This window comes from Thrips palmi, unplaced genomic scaffold (assembly GCF_012932325.1).
Source record: "Thrips palmi isolate BJ-2018 unplaced genomic scaffold, TpBJ-2018v1 HiC_scaffold_4, whole genome shotgun sequence".
NCBI lineage: Eukaryota > Metazoa > Arthropoda > Insecta > Thysanoptera > Thripidae > Thrips > Thrips palmi.
In genome coordinates, this window is record NW_023144631.1 from 14,434,669 (window position 1) to 14,457,781 (window position 23,113).

General features: G+C 45.7%; 1 protein-coding gene across 1 annotated transcript; it reads right to left on the reverse strand.

Moving 5' to 3' along the window:
- Positions 1-6,649: 6,649 nt before the first annotated feature.
- On the reverse strand, positions 6,650-22,776 carry LOC117649305 (glucose dehydrogenase [FAD, quinone]-like). Its single transcript, XM_034391928.1, is given in 15 exon segments — positions 6,650-7,152; positions 7,440-7,650; positions 8,166-8,353; positions 8,932-9,010; positions 9,013-9,068; positions 9,258-9,406; positions 13,080-13,255; positions 13,622-13,796; positions 14,955-15,206; positions 15,818-15,990; positions 17,114-17,225; positions 17,923-18,051; positions 18,382-18,552; positions 22,466-22,577; positions 22,651-22,776. Coding segments are annotated over 14 exon segments (2,007 nt in total). The 5' UTR covers positions 22,713-22,776; the 3' UTR covers positions 6,650-7,152; positions 7,440-7,477.
- Positions 22,777-23,113: the final 337 nt, after the last annotated feature.

The window sequence follows — 23,113 nt, forward strand, 5'->3', positions numbered from 1 at the left end:
CCACCACTTTTCTGACAAAAGAGCACAAGTCCACCGTTTTCTGATGAAAACGGCACAAGTCCACGTAAGTCCATACGTTTTCTGACAAAACAGCACAAGCTCACCGATTTTCTGACGAAACAGCGCAAGTCCATGATGGACTTCGCGGTTTTGTCAGAAAACCGATGGACTTACGCTGTTTTGGCACACTGTGGCAAAAAGGTACGGAAAATTCTGTTAATTTTTTGCCAGGATTCTCCGTAGCCCTCTTATCAATATTCTCCGTAGGCTCTTACAGTATTCTCCGTAGGGCCGTACAGTATTCTCTGTAAGTCCGCACAGTCTTCTCCGTAGGACCTGGAAGACTGTATAGTCCTACGGAGATCACTGTAAGGTCCTACGGAGAATACTGTGCTGTCCTACGGAAAATACTGTAAGAGCCTACGGAGAATATTGATAAGGGGGCTACGGAGAATTACCACAAGCTGTTTACAGAATTTTCCGTAGCTTTTTGCCACAGTGCAGACATGCGGAATACGTCCTAAAAAGGATAGTGCAGCCTACAAGGATTCTGGTGTTATTGAATCCATTTGCCCGACACGCTACATTTGATTGTGAGCAAAACCTTATGCATTGCCGGCCTTTAATGCGTGTCATTGTCATCGCACCAAACAGCCTAAGTCCATCGGTTTTCTGACTAAACCGCTTAAAACCTTGGAATTTCCAAATGGTTCCCACCGTTATAATTTGTTCGGAATATAAAGTCTTTCCTCGAGGAGACTAAAGTTTGACTTTTAAAGGCACGTGCCAGGCTCTGAACCCAGTCGAAGAGTCTTTTTGAGCCGATTTTGGCTGTATCTTTAAAAAATGTTCTTGCGGATACTATTTTGTCGTAAAAGGTTGACCTTGACATTTTTCAATTCTTCGATCCATTTTCAAAAGATTCCGGCATGCATTGCTCAGAGTTTCCATTATGTTATTGATTGTAAGCTTTTTAAGCTGAAAAGTCCCTAAAATTGGTCTGTTTTGTAAATTTTTGAATTATAGTGAAATGCTTGGTCAGAAAGCTTTCGAATTAAAATGTAATTACCATTTTGAGTTGTGCATGCCGGCATCTATTAAAAAGGAATCGAAGAAGTGAAAAATGTCAAGGCAAACCTTTTACGACAAAACAGTATGCGCAAGAAGATTTTTGAAGTTATAGCCTAAATAGGAGAAAGAGGCTCTGCGACTGGGTTCAGGGCATAGAATGTGCCTCCCCAATGAAAGTTTTTAATGATTGCTCGGTGCTCGGTAAGACATCAAATTTATAACAAATTTTCATAGTGGGACCCATTTAGGAGAAAATAGCATTTTCACCAGAACTTTCCCTTAAATTGAGTCAAAACAGAGCAGAAAAAACATTTTTCCCTCTAGAATTTATGTTTTTTTCTCATATTCGGATGCAGTTTGACCAGAAGCAATGGGAAAATCGTCCTCAAAATCGTCAGATACCCTACTTTTGGAGTGTCATAAATAGCATGACAGTTCATGCCTATATCGACTTTAGTTTTAGGGTATTTTGGCCGCGTTTTGCCATTTCTGGCCCACTGTTCGTATGTTTTAGTGAAAGTTACAATTTCTACGGATGCTACGGATTCCGAAAAAAATGTCGAACGAGCCACACGTGGCGACGCGCCTCACAACTCGGCAATTTTCCTGTCCCCTCATACTTACGCGCAATCGTCGCGTCTTTTCAAAAGGTTGGATGTGTCACGAGCGCGCTGACACATTCGAAACGACTACTTCTATTCTGTGCCACTCGAGTCGCAGCCCATTTCACCAAGGCCAGCTCGTGTGGAAAGGTGTGCCTGCGCGCGGCTGTGCTTCTGCTGCTCGTGCCCTCCACGCTGCTCCGTCCAGACTTCGACAACCTCCGCATCCAGAAGACTTCTTCCGAGGACAACGATGCTCAATGCATGTACGGACTTCTCAGACCGGCCCTGGTGCGCACAGGGCCGGACTCGCCGCAGCTGTACATCGTTGGAACGCCTCGCTGGCTGAGCCCATTCCTGGTGCTGATGAAGGATGCTGCCACAGTGTTCCTCATCACTCAGCCATTTGGATCAGCAAACCTCAATGCCTCGGTGTTGCAATTTGCCGCACCGCATAGCGCTGTTGTGGTGATTGCCGAGAACGAACCCAGCGCTCTTTTTGATGTGTTTAGTGGTTAGAAGAATGCACTCAACGGCAGAACGGTTCTGTGGACAGTTAATCGAAGAGAACGAGCAGAAAGTATCCTAAACAAAACGGCAGCTGCTTCCAAACACTTCCACATGGCGCAGCTTAGGGTCGTATTGGCTGAGGATGACGACTGTGCAAGCCTCTTCAGTTTGAGAAGTCAGCAGTTGTCTCCAGCTAAGTACCAATACTACCTAGAAAAAGTAAATAGCTGGGTGCCGCACAATGGCTGGCGCCAGGATGTTGCTTCACAACTACCGTGCTACTTCCTGGGAGACTCATCATCTGGACTTAGCGTTGTAAAGGTCACATACGAATCACAGAGCCTTTACCGAGAAAAGTGGAACACGTACGCAGAAATCGTCTTGCGGGAAATCAAAATGAGCCACACACAAACAGACGTCGTTGACTGGACCGAGTTTAGAGAACGTTACGAAACATGTAGCTTTGATATTGCAGCGTTCGGTATACCTTTACCCAACTTGCACCCGTTCCAGTTCACTTCTTTTCCCATCGGCATCACAGGCTTAGTTGCACTCGTGCCTCGCGGCATGGGAAGGATGGACTGCCTTGTCGACGGCGTCACGAGTGAGTTCACCACCACGCTGTGGTTGGCCACTATGCTGTCCTTGGTCGCGGTGGCAGCTGCTTCGGCGCTTGTGAGGGGAAATGCCATGACGTTCCTTGACGCCCTGGCCCCCCTCGTGGGGCAGCCCCCTTCGGAAGGCCGTGGAACCGCGTGGCGTCTACTCATGGGAAGCTGGCTGCTCGTCTGCGTCGTCTTGTCCGCAGCCTACACCGGCACCCTTCTGTCGCAGATGCAGGTCCAATGTGCTGCAGGCAACATCCAGACACTCGATGAGATCCTCGATTCAAATCTTACATTGTACCTTCAGTACGCGCAACTTGAGCACTACGCCGTTGAGCTAGCAGAGCGTAACAAGTTTTTTAGTTCGAAAGTGTTCCTAATGGGGAGAGAGAATGAGGCTCTTCAAGATGTAGCTGAAAGAAGAAACGCTGCTATCATTGTGACAGGCTTCATGTACCCGTTCTTAGTGCCGTCGATGTCTCGTTATTCGTCGAAAATTCACACCTTTAAACTGTCGCATCAAATCGCCCACAGTTTGTTCATGGTGAAGAAAGGCTTCCCGTACGAAGAGGCAGTGCAAAATGCTATATTGCGCTTTCGAGATGGCGGGCTTAGCCACATGGTGGTCAACCGTTTTGAGAACATTAACGACATTCGACTGTACGGCGTGGAGAAGGCACAGCAGTTGCATCAAGGCGGGCCTGCACCGCTAGACATGCACAAGATGCGGCCAGCCTTTGTGGTGCTGGCCGTCGGACACCTGCTGGCGATGATTGCTTTCGCTGCAGAGACGTGCATTGGTTTCTGGACAAAGTTCGCGAAACGGAAACAGCCCGTGAAACGTGAAAACGTTTTGACTTCAAGTCTTTCTGAAGACGATTTGGAAATGGTGCGTGGGCATCGCTGCTCACGTGGAGCTGCCGACGACTCAAGGGACGGAGATGAACTGACCGTAGTGTCACTTGACGATATCGAAGGCGTTGGAGACGTTGAACATTAGCGTGATGCCTTTATCTCGTTTCATGGGCTGGTTCCCGTGCGCATTTCCTTTCGTTCAAAACGGATCGCACTTTGAAAAGCTAAAAATATGAGGTGTTAAGAAGTAAAAATATACACTGTTAAAAAACTTCCGTTCTCAAACAGAGCGGTTCAGCCGTAAGCAGCCAAAATACTTTTGCTTGTTGCCGCGAAACGAGGAATATTTGGTCAAACCTGAGAGTGTCTTATGATATACAACATGTCGGATGTCCATTTCGAATTGCAATGCCGTCAGTAATTGAAACCAGTTCGGTAAAAATAACGAACAAAGGTAGGAATGACTCGCACCATTTACAAACGGAAAAAATAACGCAAATTTTTAAAACAATGCCCACTGTTAAATGATATAACAGAAAAAGGCGTTGTGCGAATGATGTTTTTCGTTTGTGAACACGTAATTTCTGTTTCCAAACAAATTTTTGTTTTGAAAGCGCATTTTTCATTACCAAATGGTAAAATTTTGTTCCAGAATTATTATTTTTTAGGCACGAAGTAGCCTTATAGTATACCCAGGATTCAGCCGGCCCGAGATTCGATTTGTGTGGCCCTTTATGCATTTCGGAAATTTTCTATACGATTTTAATGAGATTTTGCTGACTTGTAGAACTTATACGCTGATTCTGATGATGCTGAAATCTGGTTAAAAATTTGGTGGCCAATTTTGAGAAATTTGCTGTCAAAATCGCCGTTTCCATGGCAAAACTCGACTCGTCAAAGGAAAAAAAAGGGAGTGGGGGGAGCCGAGCCGAGCCGGACCAATAGCGGAGCTTCGTTTTGGGTCTGTACAGCTTACTCCAAAAGCTGAAATAGCACGTTCGAAATGAAAAATTTCTTTGACTGCAGTTAGACAAGAGGCAACAATAGAATTGGTGTCGTTTCGAACGTGGCCATTTGGATCGGCCGGCCGGCCAGTGACTTTTTATGAGTGTGTCCCGCACCAATCCCGCACCGCTGCGTTGTTGTTTTTGTTGTTGTTTTGTTGAAAATTTTTGTTACTCTTTAAATCGGAGTGAATTGAGCCATTTAACTGCGTACCTGTGCACATGCATCTGTGAATTATCTTTCCTTAATGTAGTTTAAGAGTCGCTTTAAGACTTTTAGTCTCTTTTTGAATAAGCTGGTCATGTAGCTGCTCCTTTTAGCCAGGTTTGATGGTACTTCTGATTCAGTTAGCACCATGATCACTTCGCTCCACCTCGCGACTTTCAGTGCTCATGTTCCTCGAACAAGACTCACCCGCGTTTCGAGACCATCCCTCTCGAGTTTATAAAGTTTGTCAAGCCAACCGTCGTGGTGTTGCTACGTTGTGAGTGAGAACTATTACACAGAATTGAAGAAAACATGACTAGAGAACCGTAGCCTTTTGAAACAAGCCAAACAATTCCACGTCAGCAACAATGGAGGGGCGGTTTTAATGCGCGACTATACTCGTGTTTTCAGCTTCGCGATTTTCGCAAGGGCGCAGACGCCGACAAAATTGTTGCCAACCCGCGAAAATTAATTTACTGCCTTCTTTCTGCTACCAAAATTTTCACAATGATGGACTTCAAAGATGTTCCTTTGTCAGATCACTGTGGAATACATTAGCATTGGAATTTTTCGAATTTCCCGGCATTTTGACTTCTCTTTATTGCCAAGGTTAAATTTTGACGGGTGGCACGTCGACCACATTGGTACCACTGCCGTTCGTAGCCACCCTTGAGCCACCCCCTACCTTTTACACAACTTTTTTACTTTCCCCACACTCCTACCCAAATTGACTTCGTGACTCCTAGGATTTCTTGAAATCGTATTTTTTTGTTTCAAAACAGAAATTTGCCGTTTGACAACATCAGTAGTCGTTTTTAAACTTTGCACGAATTTTTCAGTCTATAACGGCTGGATTTCTAACAGTGTATAAGCGGGCACACCAATGAAAATGCAGAGGTTTCGTGTTGCCAGATGCGGCGGTTTACCGCCGATTGGGCGGATGTAGGTCCTTATCGTGCAAACTTGGGAAGGGTTACTGCCTTCTTTCTGCTACAAACTCTACAATGAGGGACTTAAACTGTAATTTTTGCCAACTGTCGTATTCAATTAGCATTGGAATTTTTCGAATTATCACCGCATGTTTAATATTCCTATTTCCAAGGTAGTATTTTCGGTCGTTCTGCCGTGAACCAATTGGTACCATCAGCCTTCCAAGCAACTTGACCACTCACAACCTTACAAAGGGTTACTTTCCCCACACTCCTACCCAAATTGACTTCGTGACTCCTAGGATTTCTTGAAATCGTATTTTTGGGTGTCAAACAGAATTTGCCGTTTGACAACATCAGTAGTCGTTTTTAAACTTTGCACGAATTTTTCAGTCTATAACGGCTGGATTTCTAACAGTGTATAAGCGGGCACACCAATGAAAATGCAGAGGTTTCGTGTTGCCAGATGCGGCGGTTTACCGCCGATTGGGCGGGTTTAGGTCCTTAGTCGGCGGGTCAAAATTGGGGACCGGTAAACCACCGATTTGGTATCCAGTTGTAGTTATTATTACTAGTGCTCCTTTAACTAATAGGAACAGTCTGGTTCTTCTAACTAGACTTTTTTCAGTGTGCCTTTGAAGACTGCTTTTAGTTTCACTTTAATTTTGTGCTTTTATTGTTGCTGAGATTGACATGACTTTTAATAAGAGGGCGAAGAAATTGGGGGAGGTGTCTGCCAACTCTTTTTCAGCTAGCGTGGAAGAGCCATCACTGAAAGGAAGTTCAAGCTCATCGGTGTGGCTAGAATTGATGGAACCGTCTTTGTTCGGAAGAGGTGGAGGGGGGACTTAAACAAAATGCAATGTTTTTAGTGTTTTTGAAAATAAATGTTTATTTTGTTGAAATGTTGTCTGAAATATGCCCTTGCCCGCAACATTCCCATTTATCAGTTCATTCAGAATTTTATTCAATTAAATAACAAACCAATTCCTACAACGTAATACAGTTTTCTGAAAGTAAATGTTAAATAAATTGATTCAGTTTGACTTAAACAGAATTGAATAGTACTGATATATTAACTACTTAAGGACCTTTACACTCTCCTCTTACATTAGGCTGTCTACTTGAACAGAAAGCGGAAGCACGGCCCAGGAGTCCTTGACTCTTACTAGTCATAAAGTGACAACAAACTTTCGCTGTGTAGGGCGGCGGAGCCCCGTAGCATAAAGGTTGAAACTGAACGCTTCTTTGTCTCTTCGTGTGGCGCTGAGTGTCAAAAGAGTCTGCCGAAGGCAGGCCAGCGCCGCAGGCCAAGGTAGGTGTAAACGCCAGGCGTGCACACAAAATCTATGTGTGTACTCAGTACACACTTCTAGGTGCGTGCTTACAAGCATGCACTTCGAGGCGTGTACTTGCCTAAGCACGCACCTATAAGTGTGTACTTGAATGAGTACACACTTGTGTACTCACTGAGTACACACTTTAAATGAGTACACAATTTAAATGAGTACACACTTCAAGTACACACTTCTAGGTGCGTGCTTAAGCAATTACACACCTCGAAGTGCATGCTTGTAAGCACGCACCTAGAAGTGTGTACTGAGTACGTGGATTGTCGGAACTGGCGCAGCGACAAGCCACTGCCTGGCGTACACCTACGTTGTATCCTCAGTAGCGTGTGTGGGGATGATGTTCAGCTCGTCGGCGGGTGTTCTGCCTTGATGAGGTCCGCCGCGCGCTCGGCCACCATGACGACGGCCGCGTTCACGTTGGCGCTGACCACGTGGCGCATGGCCGAAGCGTCTGCCACCCGCAGCCCCTGCACGCCACGCACCCTCAGATGTCCGTCCAGGACTGCCGTCACATCTAGGAAAACAAGCCCATAGGAACGGGAGGGTCTTTACGATACAAACTTCACTGCACTGAAAAACCCAACGTAGTCTAAACCGCACCGCACCACAGGTGTGGTCAAATGGGTGCCATTTTGGCCGCATCAATTGGTGTGGTCTAGACCACGTTTGGCAAAGTTTGGTGGGGTCTAGACCACGTGTGGCCACGTTTGGTGGGGTCTAGACCACGTCTGGTGTGGTATTTCCAGGCTATGACCACACCAAACGCACCAAACGTGGTCTAGACCACACCAACTGATGCGGTCAAAATGGCACCCATTTGACCACACCTGTTGGTGCGGTCTAGACCACGTTTGGTTTCTCAGTGTGGCCTCTTTGATATTTCATGTTCATGTCCCTCTTGATTTGTAGCTATCTTAAATAATCGAATCAAGCGGAATTCGGTTGCGTTCAAAAAGATTCGTCATAGGGAAACGACCAGGTTAGATCCTTATCCGAAAACTGCAAAAAAAAATCTTTTGGCTTGCTTACCTCCGTCCGGCCCCATTCGTGCAGAGCAGCACTGGTGGTTCTCCGGCGCCGTGTGGTGGCGGATGAGGCACTCCCAGTATCCGTCCGAATCAATTTCCTTGCTGCTGCAGGCTTGTGGCGCGTTCGGATACACCAGGCGAAGCCCACGCCAGCGCAGCGCCTGTGTGTTGGCCAGCCTCTGCACGAATCTGCGCGGTTCGTTTGCATGGTTAGTACAGGTTTGTGAGGCCAGACCGCCGCTGCACGTCGCTGCCAGGTCAAAGACCGTCTACGATGCAGGCGGCTCAGGTCCCAGACCACTTTTGGCAAATTCAGTGCGCAATTTCAGGAAAAGTGATCGCAGAACAAAAATTTAAGCACCCATGAACCCAGCTTTCTGCAAGAAAACCATTGCTGCTTATTTCAAAACAAAAAAAAAACGGCTCGTTTGAAAATTTTTATTTTGGGCCTTGCGGTAATAAACAAGCCTGTCATTGTCATCGCAGCCCATTGTCTGTCCACTGCACCCGGAAAGAAGGTCTGCACCGTACCCAGAGATACAGCAGTCACTGCACCTCAGTGAACGGAGCGTTAGCAGTGACATTCCAAACGCTATGAATGTAGCACGTATGGTTCAATGCACTGAGATATTGCACCATACGTGCAATGCCTCAGCCATATTGCACCTTGCGTGCAATGCATCCCGGGCCCTGTGCTCATGGAAAGGCATTGCACTTCATGTCCAATGATGCTATATTTATAGCGTTTGGATTACCGGTGAACTCACCTCACGCCGTCGATGAGAAGGTCCATGTCGCGGCGGTGCTGCAGGTCATTGGCAAAAAGCCGTGGTGGCGCAAGTGGTCTTTACTCCTGAGCTGCACCGAGCCCCGGCTCCGCGGACGCAGCACCACCGGCAAAATCCTGGTGGACAAGACCGAAAGCATTCATTTAAGTGAATACAAAGAATACATCGAGAAAGCTTTAGGAGTCTGTTAGAAAATGAAAAGGGGACGGATAGGAACAGGAAGAGTTTTTATAGGTGGCAAACAAAATCAGTAATCTTAAAGCAGTTCTAATCTTAAAATCATCAAAGGGGGAGAAAAATCATACCGAATAGGGGTGTTATCCAGTACATGACTAGACTCATTGTGCGCGCCAGTCCGCGAGCAGTTTGCAAGAGCGCCGTCGAAGAAAAGCTGCAAGTCTGGCAAGTCTTTTGCTCTTCCTTTGGAGTACTTGCTGTGGACAAACGCAGTTACCTGGAATTGAAGCACAAACTAGTAAATTAGGGAAGGAGTGTCGACGGGAAACGAGACGACCCAGTGAACTCACGAAATAACTTCGTAGTTTTTCGTGTATCAGAAACTAATAGTTGGCATCATCAACCCCACACTGTCAGGAAATTCCGAAAAAAAAAGCAAAAATCACGGAGTTTCTTCCGTAACTTCTGCATGGAGCTCTCCATAAATGCAAATTCTGGGCTTTCTCCGAAAAGTTTCGGAATTCCCAACAAAAATGTATGCTTCACTATCACGAAAACACGAAAAAAGGGTTTGCAACCCGTTAAAAAATGAGGGAAAGGTGAACCCCTACTTGTTTAGCTCAGTTTTCATAATATTAAGGGAAAGCTACGGAATATAAGTCAAATGAGCTCGAAGGAGATTGTCCCTTCTTTGACCATTTCAGACTGAAGAATGCTTCAGCGAAGTCCTCTTTGACATTTATGAGAAAAGACATGCATTTTACCTCCCATCAGGACCCAAGTAATGCTCCGAAGAACATCTGTTAAAGCCCTAAGAAAATCTCTCCGAAAAAAGATGGAAAATGAATGGAGTCAACGTGATTATAGAGTTTTTCTCCATAAAATTTCGGAGCTACTTTCTAAGAGTGCAACAATTGAACGACTGGGCGCGGGGTACGCATTCGACGTTCGGTGTGCAACTATCAACGCCAAAATTGTTCGTTCGTCCTTCCCTCTGATGACTTCACACTAAATGTCATGGGACTTTTTTTGGCCCACGGTTTATGCAATTTTAAGCACATCCGGTGGTGATGCAATTTTGTGTCCGCCAGGCGGGACAAATTGTCCAGTGAAAGTACAAGTTGCAGCTGGCGCCGGACAAAATGTGTCACCAGACGGGAACAAAATTGTATCAGCGTCGGATGTGCTTAAAATTGCATAAACCGTGGCACAAAAAAAGTCCCATGACATTTAGTGTGTTCACTGCGGTGTCTCCGCCGCAAGGAGATGGCTAGGCGAAGTAAGATGACGCTGGAAATGGGAGTAGTCACATAGGGGTTTCCAAGCCCCAGAGGCGCTAGTGCATAATGGTCTTCATGAGATACAGGGATTTCAGCAACCGTGTACGGCTAGAAGAGTATCTAGGGGTACTGAAGAAATCGGGAGCTCAATAACATTGAGCGAAATTTCGCCACCACAAAAGTGTACTGCGGCGCGTGTGCCAATTTTCAATCCCGATACGATGTCTGCCTTGACGCTTTTCAGAGAGGGTATAAACGAGCAGTTCTCGCGAAATGCTTAATTTTGGGCCCTGAAACTTTTTGAAAAAAAGTTCAATTAAAACCGGGTTTTTTGCATTTATCTTGTTAAGAACATCACTAGGGATCATGGATTCATCGGGGCGAGCTATCACCCCAATAATATAGAAAATATCGCAATTTTAATTTTTTTGCCGTCCACGGAAATTACACAGCCTCAGAAACTGTCCACGGAAATTACATTTTAATGGGCCCTTAGAATAGGTGCGATACGAACGCAAACGCCTAGCAGTTTAGGCATCTCCCTCCACATCTGTGCATTCTGGTTCCATGTTGCGTACCTCACAATAAAATTTCGGGCTAGACCACAATTTGATCGTATGCCGTTTCGGGCCCGACACATGCCCGCGTGCACTGCCAAACGGGACACGGCCGTCCTTACTGGGGTGCCACGTTATACTGGCGGAGAAGAACCTATGCGGCTACAAGGTCCCACTCGTAGTGTGACCAGTATGTGACGAGGTATACACCCCCCCCCCCCCGGGGGGGGGACCCTAGAACAGCCTCTTTGAGCAAGACTGGGTCCGGTGTCCACCTCTCCCGGCTCAATTCCCTTGTCTCGGGAACAACTGTGAATTCATTTTCTTCTGACCACGGTTGCATAGTGTTTACCTCCCAGGCGGTACCTCTCATACTTGGCAAATGATGGGCCCTACAGTGGACAACGGAGGAAAGTCCCTCTTGATCAGCTCCTGCGTGTCTATGATCGGAAAATAATTAATAATGGGTGCGATCAGTTAAGGAAAAGTTGATCGGCGGGTCGAGACAGCGGCCCGCTCGCGGTGCGGTCTATTTAGCCCTCCTGGAAGCATATCTGGCACCCACGTTTACTAATCTTTATTTTCAGAAAGATTACTCTTTGAGTTTGAGGAACAGATTGCTGCAATTTATTCGATAAACTGGGTCTTAGCATTCGAACGGCAAGCTAAGGAAAGACGTCATGTCGCTTAACATATCGGTCAGGTTAAGTCTAGCGCAAGTCTTAAATGGTCAGCTAGATCCCAAAATACAGCGAGCCTATTTTTCGCAAGACTCTAAGCTTTCGGTTAAGCTTTCCGATCTGAATAATCAACTTTGAACGGTTTCACTGACTCGCAGTCACAACTGTCAAGGCAGTATGGCGGCCGCGCCGAACAAAGCAGCATAAAACCGCTTGGTTGTCCAGAAAATACAGTGTTTGACCAATCTGATGAGTGGAGTCGAAAGCTTAGACTCTTGCAAAAAGTCGGCTCGCTGCTCGTTTGGGTCCATTTTGTGACTTGCGGCGGGTTTAACCTGATGGATGTTGTGTTAAACTACGCCACGACTTTCCTCAGCTTGCCTTCCCATTCCCCATGCCCATTTCCCTCCAGAATGGCATTCCCTCCATAAGAGAGGTTTAAAACAGAAAAATATCGACGTACTTTAAAGCTGAGGCCCCTTGCGAGGCCAAAATCACGTGAAACGCAACGAAAACCTCATTTTGTCCACGGAAATTACAGTCCACGGAAATTACATTATTGCATGAAATGGGGTGTACAAGCCAAACCAGAAGTGCCACCGGAACCAAAATTTTACTGGAACAACTTGACCACAAGGCAAACACACAAGGATTGGTTCGCAATCAAAATTTTGAATGGTCTGCAAGCAATGGGTGGAACGGAAATTACACTTATTGCTTGCTAGGCCATTTTTTTCGCCGCTTTGGAACTTATTTAACTTTATATTTTCCGTTCTAATGGTGCCACATTACTCCGCCACTTTGCAAATTGTGTAGAACGAATGCACCAACAATATGAGAAAAGTTTCAGAACGATCGCAAATAAGGTAGAAAAACCGTCCCAAAAAAACCGATTTTAGACTTTTTGAATTTTAGTTGTGGAAGACAATTTTCGGAATCATCTTGTGTCTGCAAATTTTACCCGAGAGATACGTTCTACACGTCAAAACGTAGCCTCACTTGCGTAGAACAAAATGCACTTTGCGAAAGTGATTTCTCATACTCCCTTGGGCTGTAGTAGAGGCGGGAAGCCCCAAATCTGGAGCGTAGGACATCAAAAAGTGTCCACGGAAATTACATTCTAGGGTAAAACTTGCAATTTAACGGTGGAAGGAGGCAAAATTTCATCTTGATGAGAATTGTACCTTGTCCGCAAGGTCAAAAAACATAAAGGTAGGAAAAGACCCGGTTAAAATCGACTTAAGGTTGGAAGAACCAGAGAGAGGACACGAAATTATCACATCTCGCGAGAACTGCTCAAACGCAGAAAAAAGTAAATGCTGGAATATACTTAAATGCAGAAAAACTCGTTTTCTATGTCCGAGCCCCTTTCGCAGCTGTACACGATCGCGAACTGAACTATCCACTCCGTGCCTAACGCTTGTTACACTTGCCTGCGACAGCCCCGTCGAGGTCATGGACCCGGTGCCGTTGGCCACGAAGTTTACCACTGAGCGCATGTCCAGGCGCTGGGTGTGTGGTGCATTGCTCGCTAAGAAATCAACTGGATACGATACGTGATTTTCCAGGTTCTTTCCGACTGCAGGGATATCTGCAACCACCGGTATTCCTGTCAACAGTAAAGTGTCACAAAGTTTACTGAGGGGTTGACAACGCCTTCCACTCGACACGACAACCTGTTGAAGGGCGGCGCTGAGCTCAAGAATTCCCACACACTAAATGTTGTACAACGAAGATTCTCCATATTATGGCGAAAATATTCCATATTATGGTGGTGCAGCTGACTTCGTAACATACCAATGAGAATTCACGGTACCTTATAGATATTTTGACGAATTTCGTTGATATTATATGGAGAAAATCTCCGCCATAATATGTTGGTGCAGCCTTTCACCGAAAAGCATTTACAGGGCATACGCAGCAAATTTTTAAAAAAATCTTGATTCAAGAAGCCATTTTTTTACGGTGTACTCACCCGTTTGTTCCAAATGCTCTTTCGGCCCCAGGCCAGAGAGAAGCAGCAGCTGCGGCGTCTGGAGGGCGCCCGCGCACAGCACCACCTCTCGCTTGGCGCGCAGTGTGTGCACGACGCCTCGCCGCAAGTACTCCACTCCCGTTGCCCGCCGGCCCTCCGTTGTCACGCGGAGCACCTTGACGTGGGGGTAAAAATCAAAAGGTTAAGTACATGACCGGTCCAATCTTGCACCAAATGTTGCCCCCATAGGGATGAGTAAAATTCACAAAGTTTCAGCCCTCTAGCCTCAGGCGAATTTCGCGATGTGGCCATTCTCACACACCAAATAGATGTGGACATTGTTGTTACCAGTTAGCGAACGCTTTTTGGGCAACGTTTTCATAATACGTTACAAAATGCCGACAAATTCAAACACAAACCAGAGACAAATTTGTCCACAGATTTTTGGAGGCATTATTGTATATGATCTAAGCCCTAAATTGTTCACAGATGCGGACAAATATATCCGCAACAAAAGAATACAAGCAAAAGTCTGGAATATGAAACAAATATGACCAAAAGCCATAGACTTATTTTGTCTCCAAGGTCTGGAGCAGGGGGCGGCAACGGCCTAGGAAGCGCGTGAAGCCATGCGCGAGTAAGGTGCATTGGTTACTTATTTTGCTTCGATTGTAAGATCTAGCCCGTTGATTGCAAAACGCTTTGCATAGATCAAAAGAGCACAAAATTTGGGGTGCATTAGGCCTAGTAGACTGCCCGATACTTCCAATTCAACCGAACACAAGGGTGGAACCATTTACATCAACATGGCGCATTCGAGTTTTTCCTAAATTTTATGATTTCTCGTGTTTTTAGGTGTTTTAACTGCACCTTAATATCAGGTAAGGTGAGAGTTTGGAGAAGAGCAATTAGCCTAATGCACCCTAAATTTCAAGCCCTTTCCATCGGTGCAAAGCGTTTTGAAGAACACAGTCTAGTTTTCATAATCTCGAACAAGTGCGCAACCTCTGCACTGACGGCGCGAGCATCGCTTCACGCTCTTCCTAGGCCGTTGCCTCCCCCTGTCTGGAGGCAAAGTGATGTAAACAAATTTGTGAACAGCTATCCATAGTATGGCGTAAAAGCCATGGACAATGTGTACATTTGGTAACGCTTAAAAGCGTTTACTCTTTTTTTATTACAAGGATTAAACAGCCCTGAGGGCAAGCCCTGTACAGACATCGGAGTTTGTTTTCACATGTTAAGGCAGTGTGACCATGGGCCAGGGAAACGATTTCTCGACTTGAACGAAATGAACTTTGTAAAAGAACAATTAGTACTTGTTTGTGCTTACAGTGGCTTCCGTGATGACGCGCAGGTTGGGCCTTCCCCTGGCAGGGTGCAGAAAGGCCCTCGCGACCGACAGGCGATGGCCGTTGCGCACGTTGGCCTGCGCCACTGTGAAGCCTGTCTGGTTCTTGCCGTTCAGGTCCACGTCGGAGCGGTAGCCCAGCTCGGAGCCTGCTGCCAGGATGTCCCAGGCCAGCTGCGGCTGGTCCGGGAAGCGCTGCACTGTCAGGTATCCCCCTCGCGAGTGGTACTTGTCCTGCAAAGCAATCTCAGCGATGACAGAGGCTTGGAGACATGGGGTGGCAATGGCTTGCACGTGGACAATTTTTGAAGTTTACTTAAACCCACAGTTTACTCAAAACACTCATTCCGAGGGACCCCATTAAGATCTTATCTGGTCGTTTCCGTATAAAGATTATTACACTGAGAATCCAAACGCTATGAGTGTAGCGTCAATTGGTGCAATGCAAAAGCATTGCACAGGAAGTGCTATGCCTCCCCATTCCCATGCATTACCATAGGGCATTTTAGGGATGCATTGCACGTAAGGTGCAATATGGCTATCGCATTGCACGTATGGTGCGATATGCCAGCTGCATTGCACCATACGTGCTATACTCATAGCGTTTGGAATCTCAGTGTATGTTGGGGGTAATACATTTCGGAATTCTGGTCTTCCAAAACCCATGGCATAAAGCCTATCCAAAAAAAAAGAAAAAAAAAACGCAAAGAAACTGAATTAGATGTTGCTTTCCGTATCAGTCCAGCGGCCCTTGGTTCCTTTTCGCCCTGACCCAAGAGTTAAAGCGCAGTTGCACTTCCGCTTCATTCAACGAGTCTTGATTCAGTCAAAAATAAATCGCTCACCTCAACGTGACTCTCGCCCAGTTCGCGGTTGTCTTCGGACTTGAGAAAGTAGGGCAACACGTGGCTCCAGCCCCAGCCGTGAAGGCCCTCTGCCTCCCAGCGGTCGTAGTCGCGGAAGTTGCCACGCATGTACATCATGCCATTGATGGTGGAGGTGCCACCCAGGACCTTGCCTGCCAGACATAGTTTTAATTTGTGAAATTTAAGCTTGTCATTGCACCCCATGTGTCGCGCCATACTGGCCCAGCAGTTGACCAAATGTCGCTTTGAAAAAAGTGCACAGGAGGCGGGGATACAGGTGAAGCAAAGAGATTTTTGCCCCTCCCACAGCACCTAGACAGCCACCTGAAAGGTTTACACAAGCGACAATTTACCCCCATAGGTAAACAAAACGGGCCTTGGGAAGGTCCTAAATTGTCACAAGACCTGATTTTTTTCAACATGGAACTAAGGCCGATGAATGCTGAAAAGTCAGAGGAGTTTGCTATCCCCATCAGATGACACAAGTACAAGAGTACAAAGAGTACAAAAGATGAGAGGGGTGATCGCCGTACTGATCCATGATACACTTTCACTGAGAATGAAAGAGTCACCACCATCGCCCTTTCATTGGGTAACGCACGCGCCGTTGCCCAAATTTGGGTGACGAGCCCGCGGTGACCAAATTTTGGGCAGTCATAAAATCGTCGCCCAAATTTGGGTAACGTCGTCGGCGACGCCGTGAGGTCCCGATGACGCTCTTCCGGGGCCACCACGATGACCCAATGGGGCGTTGAGGCCTCCGGTCATCGTGGTGGCCTTGGAAGGACGTCATCGGGAACCTCACGGCGTCGCCGAGGGCGTTACCCAAATTTGGGCAACCAAACGCCTGTTACCAAATTTCGGGTGATGAATTTTTCGTCACCACAATTTGGGCAACGAAGTTGCATCACCCATTTAAAGGGTGATGGTGGTGACCAATTCATTCTCAGTGTTGTCAAAGAACGTAACCTCTCAACGGATGAGACAAGTAGGCTGCACCACTTAATAAGTATTTCAGTGGTTATATAAATAAGATTAACATTTCCAAATCGTAACAGAGAATTCTCGACAAAGATTTTCAAGGAGGAAGATTTTGTGTGGTGGGCGGATGCAAGCAGACCTACGCCACATGGAACGCGAATACGATGTTGAACTGCTGAAGATTTGCAAATTCCGTAGTGAATTCAGTAGTTTCGTTGAAGCCTAATGGGTACAATCACAGATATAGGATGAAAGATACCAAGATGCTTATGTTCTTTAGCTGCAATAACTTACCTCGGGGCCAGAAGCAAGTAGAGTTCATGCAGGAGCTATTTTGCGCCTCCACTTTGAAGTGCCAGTCTAGCTTCCGCTTGCTGTCGGCGTCCGACACGTACAAGGAAGGAACCTGTAAGTCGACCTTTATTGTAAAACAGTTTTGCTGAGTTTTTATTAATTTTAGTCTGAGAGTTTTAAACAGACTAGTTGTATGAAAACTCAGAGTTATGATTCAGACCACTCTGATTCAATTCAAATTCAGACTACTTGTCTGATCAAAACTTTGAATAACAGTGCCGCCCCGAAATTGAAATAAAAAAAGACAAAACGAGACATTTATGAATGTTGTTTCTTGGTAACATATTGGATGTTGGACACTATTTGTTGTTATCTTGCGTCCCCTTGTGAAATGGTTTTTCGCTCGCTCCACTGTAATTCAAAGGGTGAGATATCTCACCAATTTTCGGCGATACAAAATATATCACCGAAGAAAAGGTCGTACATGAACGTATCACCGAAAAAATGGTCGTACACGCATGTATCACCGAAAAAAAGGTCGTACACAAATGTATCACCGAAAAAAAGGTAAGACATCAGCGAGATTAACCCTTGTTTTTCAGGGAAGTATCACCCTTTTTTCGGTGATACATTCGTGTACGACCTTTTTTCCGGTGATACATTCGTGTACGACCCTTTTATCGGTGATACGTGCGTGTTCGACCAGTTTTTCGGTGATGCATTTTAGTATCACCCTTTTTCGGTGAGACAGTTACGTCTGACCCCTCAGAGAGTGAGATGTATCACTATTTGGTTTTCAGTGTCCCTACCTGTGACACAGCAGGTTCGGAGCCGCCGGCCTCTAGCAGCACGACGCGCAGGTCTTCGCGCTCGGACAGCCTCGCGGCCACCACGGACCCCGCGGAGCCAGCACCCACTACCACCACGTCGGCTTCGTCCTAATAGCATAAGAAAATAACAAGCCAAATTTGTAGGTTTTTTAGCAGACGATACATTACACCTTTACCTACTTCAAAACATATCTAGAACAATACAAGACACTCCAAGGTGTCACCTAACATTTACTCGAGTGTCTAGAAACCAACCTAATAATAATGAAATGGGGGGGGGGATAGTGAATGGGTGCGTGGCTCGGAGTCTGCGCGGAACATCGACACACACTCCCCCGGCACAGCGCCACGGTTCGGCACGGCTCGGCGCCTTTGGTGTAGCTGGGCTGGGGCTTTCTTCACCTAGATTAGTTTCACGGTTTACGAGCACTGCTTTACCAAGACTGGATGCTGCTGCAACCTGCAGGCGGCTCCGAGAGGGTCCTCAAGGTCAGGCACCAGGGGCAGCACGGTGGTGACCAACGCCATGAAGTCCGACATGGTGCCGGAGGCGGCGTGGCAACGCGGCGTCACGTGGGGCAGCTCGAAATTCAAGAGTGACCTCCTCTCCTACAAAAATCATGCAACACGCCACTGCAATGCAAGTAAACTAGGATTGCCGAACATAGATCGGGGTATCAATCATGGATCATTTTTTTTAGCGTGCCGGCACCGCATCTATTTTTTTCAAAGGTTTTTATGTAGTCTGCACTTTTTAAAGCTTCTTTACCATACCATTACGAAATAAATACAATCGGAAGTTATCGAGAGGCTCCTGTGAAAATGCAGGGGCGGGGAGATTTCGAAGCTCTGGATATTTCAAAGAATTGGTAATCGAACGGTTATTTTGTGACAGTAGGTTGTCTTCGTGGTTATCTCAGAATGAGTCGAATTTAGGGCGAAATACAGGACATTTCAATAAGGCAGTCCATGTTTGGTAACCTTACTTTAACAGCAGGCTCCAATAATGATTCGAGGCACATTTGTTTGATGAGCGATAGCGGAGCTAGTTTCTTCAGCGGGGTTGATAATCTTTTCATGTCTGTCTTAGAGTGCGTGTGTGTCGTGTGCGGACAACTAGGATAGTCCTCAACGGCTTGGCCGATCTGGCTTAAAATGTTGTTCACGTAAGGGAGGGTGGGGCAGTTTGTAACAATGGTTGAAATGTTCACTCTCTTCTCAAAGTTATTCAACTGCACCGGTCACGGCCTAGTCCACTGCAAATCAATAAGGTGTAGAGGACAGTGATGGACGTTGACGTTTGGGAATTGATTTCAATTCGATGCAAAATCCTGACGGCTTTATGCCCGTTGAAAATGAGAGCTCCATTTACCGTAAGTTAATTCAACTTTGGAGCCAAAATTTTTGTTTTCAGTGGGCAGTGGCAAAGAACAATTGTTACGAAAAGGAAAGGAAGTGGTAGCAGCACCTACTGCATCCCCAACCAGACCATCAACTGCCTATGGTAAAAACCAGACCTAAACCAAAAAATATACCAATCCAGGGCTGCTGAATTACATGAGAGACAAATCACTGGTTTTTTGACAAAGAGGCGTAAGTCCACTAAACCAAATTTTGCAGGACGGCCAAAAAACATACTGTTTTTAGCTCCTAAGATCTATAGATTCCGACACAACACTCAAATTTTTGTGACAAATTCTTTGAGAAAGTGTGCATCTTTTGGTAAAAATCTCATGTGTGTAACTCTTCTGTAACTCCTGCAATGTTAGAAAAACCCTTCAAAATGAGGTGTGATTTTTGACAAAGAGGCGTAAGTCCAGGTGGATTTTTGACAAAGAGGCGTAAGTCCAGGTGGTTTTTTGACAAAGAGGCGTAAGTCCAGGTGGATTTTTGACAAAGAGGCGTAAGTCCAGGTGGATTTTTGACAAAGAGGCGTAAGTCCATAGGCCATTCTGACAAACAGGCGTAAGTCCATAGGCCATTCTGACAAACAGGCGTAAGTCCACAGACTATCCCGATAAACTAGTTATGATTTATAATTAACCACTTACGAATGTCCACAGCTAATGTGGTGAAAATGGCGAATGTCCACTCATGAGGTCACAGAGTGGTTTGCAATATGTCAACACTGTTCCAATCAAATAATAATGACTAATCGTTCCTCTCATCTCAATCCCATCAGGCTAACTGAGATTCCAAACGCTATGAGTATAGCACGTATGGTGCAATGCAGCTGACATATCGCACCATACGTGCAATGCAGCAACCATATTGCACCTTACGTGCAATGCATCCCGAAAGTGCCCTATGCTAATGCATGGGAATGGGGAGGCATTGCACTTCATGTGCTATGCTTTTGCATTGCACCAATTGACGCTATACTCATAGCGTTTGGATTCTCAGTGCTAACAATACATATCTCAAAACGGACTCTTAAATATTTGCAAGGGGTATCAGATCTAAAAGACCAGCATTCTTCGTCACCTGAGTCCGATGACGGTGGTGACACCAGAGTCCGATGACGATGGTGAATGGGGCATTTGTCTTCTTAGGCAGCACTTGGCCTAAAAGTCATGGGCCCAACACAGAGTGTGCTACATGGAGGTTATCAGCATGGATGAGTCCAAGTTCTCCCCTGCTGCAGAAGATTGCTGCGCCAATCACCATCTTCATCGGACTCCGGTAGGGATGGTAACATACCGGTATTTTATATTTTGGTATTTTAAATCGGTTTTAAACCGAATAAAATACTGAAAAATACTGGTATAAAACCGTAAAATACCAAGAAATTCAGAGTTCTCGGTTTAATACCGGGTTTAAAACCGTATTATACCGTAAAATACCGACCAATAAAATACCGGAGCCATCCCTAGACTCCGGTGAGGAAGAATGCTGCTCTTTTAAATCTGATGACCCTCGCAAAGATGTAAGAGTCCATTCTGAAATACGTATTGTAAGCCTGATGCGATTGGGATGAGAGGAAACGTTACACTCCCTAACTGTCTACTAAGTACACACTTACAAATGCATGCTTGCAAGTCCACACTTGAACGCATGCTTCACGCATGGAGTTATATGGCGCCAGGGATGCGTTTGTTAGTGTGTATACTTGCAAGCATGCATTTGTAAGTATGTACTTGGCCAAGCATGCGTTTATGTGCGCTTGGAAGCATGAATTTTTAAGTGTGTACTTAGTAGACAGGTTTGCACTGTAGTCATTATTATTTGATTGGAACAGTGTTCACAAGTTGCAAACCACTCAGTGACCTCATGGGTGGTTGGTTGATTGGGATGGTCTGTGGACTTACGCCACGGACTTACGACTTAAGGTCCATGGACTTACGCCTGATTGTCAGAATGCTCTATGGACTTACGCCTGTTTGTCAGAATGACCCATGGACTTACGCCTGTTTGTCAAAATGGCCTGTGGACTTACGCCTCTTTGTCAGAATGGCCAATGGACTTACGCCTCTTTGTCAAAAATCCACCTGGACTTACGCCTCTTTGTCAAAAATCCACCTGGACTTACGCCTCTTTGTCAAAAAACCACCTGGATTTACGCCTCTTTGTCAAAAAACGGGTGGACTTACGCCCCTTTGTCAAAAATGGAATGGACTTACGCCCTTTGGACACCTTCTGTATCTTCTGAACTAATTGAGATATTTTCATTTTTCAAAAACCAGTAGGCTTGTTATTTAATTTTAAAATCTTTTCTGGAATAAAGTGGATTTTGCCAATTTGTGGACTTACGCCCCTTTGTCAAAAAACCAGTGAAATAGCTGCACAAGAAGCAATGGCTAATGAAACGACACTGCTGTGAAATGGTATTGAATTGTCAAATACCCAAAGATACCCGGTTATGTTGTCGCTTGCGTACTTCGATAGGGTAAGGTTACCGAACATAGATAACTTTTTAAATAACCTTGTCTATATAAGTATGGGTTGACTACTATTTTTTAATCTAATGTTGATGTTTACCTTAATAGTCAAATAAATGGCTACCAAAAATGGTACCTCTAACTTGAATACTTTGGATGTTGTGAGGACAAGAAAATATGGCTGTTTTTGCTAAGGTTAGGTTAGGGCGGTTCAATCATGGATCACAAGCGTTTGGACACTAAGCAAGGTATGCGTTCTGTATCGAAGTATTCGGTCTAAAGTGAACGATGAAAGATTTTAAAGTGACTGCGGTGATTACTTGGCCCAGAATCAGGAGTGCAAAAATCACCTTTTAGAGCGTCATTTTTCCATCGATTTTCGGGGGCTGTTACAGGTGCCTTTCTAAACGCTACCACGCGGAGTAGAGATAGGCAGTTGCAAACTTGCCAGCGTCACATCTAACAATCAAAGGGTCAGTCTAAGCAAGGAAAGACAATTCAGAATCTGGTCACCTGGTCCACAAACAGATATGATCCAAGTTTGGTGACCCGGTCCATGTTCGGCACTTGACCCTAACATGGTGCATTACCGGCTAAAATAGTGTCATGGACCACAGTGCCGCGCTCGCCCCCACAAGCCATACCTGGTTATCACTTTTCGGCTGCAGGCGTTGCAGCTCACGGATCAGCTGTTGCTCCAAGTCTCGATCAGTAACTGCAGACACACGGCCGCATACTGCCACGAGCAAAAGTATGCTGCTAATCCGAATGAAAAATCTGGGATAATAAACAACAATAAACCATGATTTTACAAAATATTCACTTATACCTCAAATGGAGGAAAAGACTGTTGTATCCGTAGTGAATACTCCATGCTAGCCGTTTGTACATGTCGATACCCCGCGCGTCAGTGTTCTGTCAGTTTGTGTAACCACCGCATAGCGCTGTCAGTCAGCATGCTCAGTTTCTGTAAACCTGTCCCTGTCGCCTCAGTTCCGAATTAAACACCGCTCCAGCAACATCTCTCTAACTTATTTCTGCGCCAAGCCTGCACACAACATTGGCGACGAGGAAGAAGAAGTTCAAGAACTCTTGTGTGTATGGCTTGTGTTTCATCGGTGATTTCGGAACTCCGGCGTGCCTCCGGCTGCGGCGCCAGGTAGGACCCAAAACACCTCTAAATCCACCACTTTTGGCAATTTTGAGAATTCACAACTTTTCTCAGAGGAATGAGAGCTACAAATTATATACTGGTCTCGTCATAGTAGCAAAATTGGCAATACGAGGTTTAT